This window comes from Sinocyclocheilus rhinocerous, unplaced genomic scaffold (assembly GCF_001515625.1).
Source record: "Sinocyclocheilus rhinocerous isolate Xijiao unplaced genomic scaffold, SAMN03320098_v1.1 scaffold148, whole genome shotgun sequence".
Lineage (NCBI taxonomy): Eukaryota > Metazoa > Chordata > Actinopteri > Cypriniformes > Cyprinidae > Sinocyclocheilus > Sinocyclocheilus rhinocerous.
Genome location: NW_015653472.1, coordinates 1,766,336 through 1,771,009, shown reverse-complemented (window position 1 = coordinate 1,771,009; position 4,674 = coordinate 1,766,336). Strand labels below are relative to the sequence as shown.

The 4,674-nt window shown below is 36.3% G+C and overlaps 1 protein-coding gene across 1 annotated transcript in view; it reads left to right on the top strand.

Moving 5' to 3' along the window:
• LOC107716150 (isocitrate dehydrogenase [NAD] subunit gamma, mitochondrial-like) overlaps positions 1 to 4,674 on the top strand; it is a 15,269-nt gene that overhangs the window by 3,971 nt on the left and 6,624 nt on the right. Inside the window, exons 7-10 of the mRNA XM_016522502.1 lie at positions 1,004 to 1,136; positions 2,049 to 2,182; positions 2,288 to 2,390; positions 2,501 to 2,647. Coding sequence (XP_016377988.1) covers positions 1,004 to 1,136; positions 2,049 to 2,182; positions 2,288 to 2,390; positions 2,501 to 2,647 — 517 coding nt within the window. The remainder of the gene's footprint in view (positions 1 to 1,003; positions 1,137 to 2,048; positions 2,183 to 2,287; positions 2,391 to 2,500; positions 2,648 to 4,674) is intronic.

Sequence of the window (4,674 nt, the reverse complement as noted above, 5' to 3'; positions counted from 1 at the left end):
TGCTGGAGGCTCACAACCCACGCAAGCTAGATAATTCCGCACACAGCTGCAATTCCAGGTTTTCAAACAGAGATGGCGACAAAGAGGCAAAACTTACGGACTGCAGCTTTAAGGAAGAAAGGAATTAATTGCGGTTCCTAATTCTCTATCACCAACTGTGATTTTATTTTTATTTTTTAAATTCTTCACCTCTGGCCCTACTCTGTCTTGAAGGGACATATCATAGTAAGTATGGAGTAACATAAAAGCATGTTGTCAAATACATCAGTTATTTCCACGATTATCACGCACATGTAAGATATCCACTGAATATTTATTCATTATGCTAATTCGCAGCCTCCTCCCGCCAAGTATGGAGGCCGGCATACTGTAGCATTGATTCCTGGAGATGGGATTGGACCAGAACTGCTTAACCATGTGCAGGAGCTCTTCAGGTTTGTCAAATCAATACTTTGCACAAATATAAATAGTGGCTTATAATAATGCATTGCCACATTAAGATTTTCCTGTTGAATCATAGGTTCAGCTGTGTTCCTGTGGACTTTGAGGTGGTGCACGTAAATTCTTCATCTACCAGTGAGGATGACATCAACAATGCCATTATGGCCATTCGCCGCAATGGAGTTGCTCTTAAGGGTCTGTACATCCAGCTAGATAATTGAATGTTATTTTTGTTCCTCTATTTTTAGTGAGATTTTAGATAACAAAATTGTTTTTAATTTTCATATTTTCTTCCAGGTAACATTGAGACCAACCACACAATGCCCCCTAACCACAAGTCACGAAACAATCTTCTACGGTAAGCCTGAAAGACAAACGATTACACAATTATTCTGTTTATACCAGCCCCATTATGCTGCTTTGAAAGTGGTAAAAATTGTTGGGCCCCTCAGTTTGAGTTCGATTGAGTGCCTCAGATTTGGCCTCCTGCCCATGACTGTGAGTCTAGGCCAATTCACCACCGTTCGCTCTCAGCACAGCTGTCACTCTCTCTCTCTCTTAGCACGAGTTTGGATTTGTATGCCAATGTGATGCACTGCCAGTCACTTCCTGGAGTCCAGACGCGCCACAAAAACATCGACATCATCATCATTAGAGAAAACACAGAGGGCGAGTACAGCAGTCTGGAGCATGAGGTCAGAAATTTTCCGCACCCACTCAACAGACTTTCCCACAGCTCTGCCTGTTTCTCGCACATTTTCCCTCATATACAGAAATTTGACATGTATGTGTGAATTCATCGATGAAGATATTAAAATGTATTATTCTATACACATAAGTATTGTAAAATATTATTACAATTTAAAATTGAAATGTAAAATTTTAAATTAAAATCAAAAATTTTAAATTAAAACTTAAAAGTGTAATTTATTCTTTTGATGTTAAAGCTGAATTTTCAGCAGCCATTACTCCAGTCTTCAGTGTCACATGATCCTTCAGAAATCATTCTAATATGCTGATTTGCTACTCAACAAACTTTTCTCATTATTATCAATGTGCTGAAACAAACAAACAAACAAACAAACAAAGTTATGCTGCTTAATTTTTTATGGAAATTGTGATACTTTTTTTCTAAAATTTTTTGAATAGAAAATTCAAAATAACAGGTTTAATTTAAAATATAAATATTTTATAATATAAATAAATGCCTCTACTGTCACTTTTGATCATTGAATGCAAAAAAAAAAAAAAACTTAACTGACCCCAAGCTATTGAACAGTAGTGTATAATAAAACATGTTCATCATTTTGAATATTTGTTCATCATGGAAGAATATTAAAATATATAAAATGTAATTTAGGACAATCTATATTCTATAGAATTATATATTATATTATATATTTTGTATAATTATTCTATAGTATATATTATATTGTTATAAATGACATATATTTCATTATTTGTTCATATAGTTCAATGCATGACACTTTCTATGTCCCCCACTCATGAGTAAAATCTTGTTTTTGTCCTATCCATTTGATGTCTTTTTTTTTTTTGTCTATACCCTAAAATGATAATAAATACTCATCATTTCCTGTGTGTTTCAGAGTGTATCAGGAGTTGTAGAGTCTCTAAAAATCATCACACGGAACAACTCCCTCCGCATCGCTGACTATGCCTTCAGACTGGCCCGAGAGAAAGGTCGCCGCAGGGTCACGGCTGTCCACAAGGCTAACATCATGTCAGTTAGTGTACTGCTTGTCATCTGTACTATTAAATCACATTTGTTTCACAGCAGAGAATGTCACTGGTCACGTAATGTGTTTTCACTCTGTTCTCCTAACAGGAAACTGGGAGATGGGCTGTTCTTGCAGTGCTGTAAGGAGGTGGCCTCTGGATACCCAGACATTGAGTTTGATAGTATGATTGTAGACAACACCACCATGCAGGTGAAGTACTCATGCACAAATAATCAAACAAATCACGCTGACAGTTTTGATGTGATATGAGAAAGCAAAAAAAGCTCATTACTATATTTATTGTGGTTATGTTCTTTCAGCTTGTTTCCAAGCCCCAACAGTTTGATGTCATGTTGATGCCTAATCTCTATGGAAATGTGGTCAGCAATGTGTGTGCGGGGCTGGTGGGTGGACCCGGTCTTGTTCCTGGTGCCAACTACGGGCGAGACTACGCTGTGTTTGAAACGGTTGGTCTGAAGGAAAAGACAGAGGCGATTAGCACAATCCTAACTTGCTCAAGTTAAAAAACTTCCCCCCACAATAATTCTTATATTTTTAGATGTATTATTGTTTTATTAGCTTTGGCCACAGTAGTGTTGTCACGATACCAACATTTTGACTTCGATACGATACCTGACTAAAAGGAAAGAAAAAAAGAATTGCATGCCAGTGCCACCACAGGCCTATGGTGAGCAGCTACCAGTCTATGATACAGCTGAGCCCACAAGTAAATAAAGATTTTTGCGACATTGGTAAGTTAGCTAAAAGGATAAAGCCAAATTAGACTGTTATTATTGAGCTCAATTGCCCCGTCAAACTCGGATGGTGAAAAAGTTTACGTGTCACAAAATAAATCACACTCATTTGACTTATATTTGAGGCCATGAGCTAGGGATTGGAAATATGACCAAAATCTTATTTCACAATATGAGTAGTATTGTTTTATGATAACAGTTTATATAATGATACAGTCATTTTTGTTATTTTATCTTTGTTATTAATAAGAACATAGATGCAAGTAACAAACAAAAGGATAAATAGAATAAGACAAAGACTGAAATGAAATGAAATAAGCAGTGTTTTCAGGTGTAATAGGTCTAACAGTTGCGTTCAAGTAAGAGATAAAACAGAAATCGTTGAATAAACTAATCAAAATATAAAAGTAAAGCAGAGCATATGTATGAATTAAACATTCATACATAGATACTTATTAAAGCTACTAAATTTAGTCAGAAAAGATTAGTGAGTGATTTTTCTTTTGTTGTTTGTTTAACATTACAACCCTCTACGTTGCGAGTAAACAGGGCCGGTTCTAGACATTAGGAGGCCCTAGGCAAAATTCATGTTGGAGGCCCCCCCACCCCCCAATAAAAAGCACTTGAAACAAATATGATCCCTAACCTTTTTATTTATACAACATTTAACATTAAATTTTGTATATTTTTACTTATACAGTACAAAAATTTGGAAACATTGCTATTTTAAATGTTTATGAAAGAAGTCTCTTATGCTCATCAAGTGTGGATTTAGCCTACAGAAAAAATTTGAACCTTTTGTTGTGTGCTCATCATTTTACGGAGGACTTCTAATCTTGGCTTTTATCTTCGTTGGCTACTTCTATCTTCTTAATTTGGGGTATGGGCAGGATTTCCCCGTCCCATTTAATCAATATTGACTACAGATATTGTCATATTATTAATATCAATAATATGATATTATGTATTGCATTGTTACCTTAAATATGACATATATATACACACAAATCAAGTGGAACAGAAAGACACGGTCGCTACTAAGCAGAAAAAAAGTTATTTAGTTAGTTGAAACTAAAATTATAAGTGTTAGAGCAGTAATCCTAATCATCAGCCGAATTTAGAAGATGACATCAATGTTTTTGAACCATTAAAAAAATTTTCTAGTGTGTTTGCTTTTTAACTTTGATACAAACTTCTCTTCTTTTACTTTTGTAGCTATTTTGCTATTCAGCTCCCGACGCGATTTCATTCATTGTACGCGCAAATTCAAAGCGTCGCATCTGGGCACGTCAACAGCAAATGAATGATCTTTCCAGAAATCACACTGATCGACAGAACAAGTTTATATTTAGAATACATTGTAATCACTCCAAAATTGATGACAACAACTCACACACCTGCATTAGGCACTATACTTCTTTGCGTGCCTATTTAGCCATTTGCATCACATAGTTCGCAGCACCTGAAGGATGCGTTCGTTACGCAAACATCCAGAAGGCAGGACCTGCTTTGAAGCTGCAACATTAATTGGTTTAATTGCAGATGAGTGACAATTCAACTATATCCAATGAACAATGAGGCTAGTATTTCTGCCCGTCTTGACTGATGGACTAGCATATAGGGGATGCTAAGGTTATGGAGGCCCCTCCTCAAACCCCGAGGCCCTAGGCAATCGCCTGCTCTGCCTATAGCTAGCGCCGGCCCTGCGAGTAAATCACTCGCATATGCGACTAAATCTT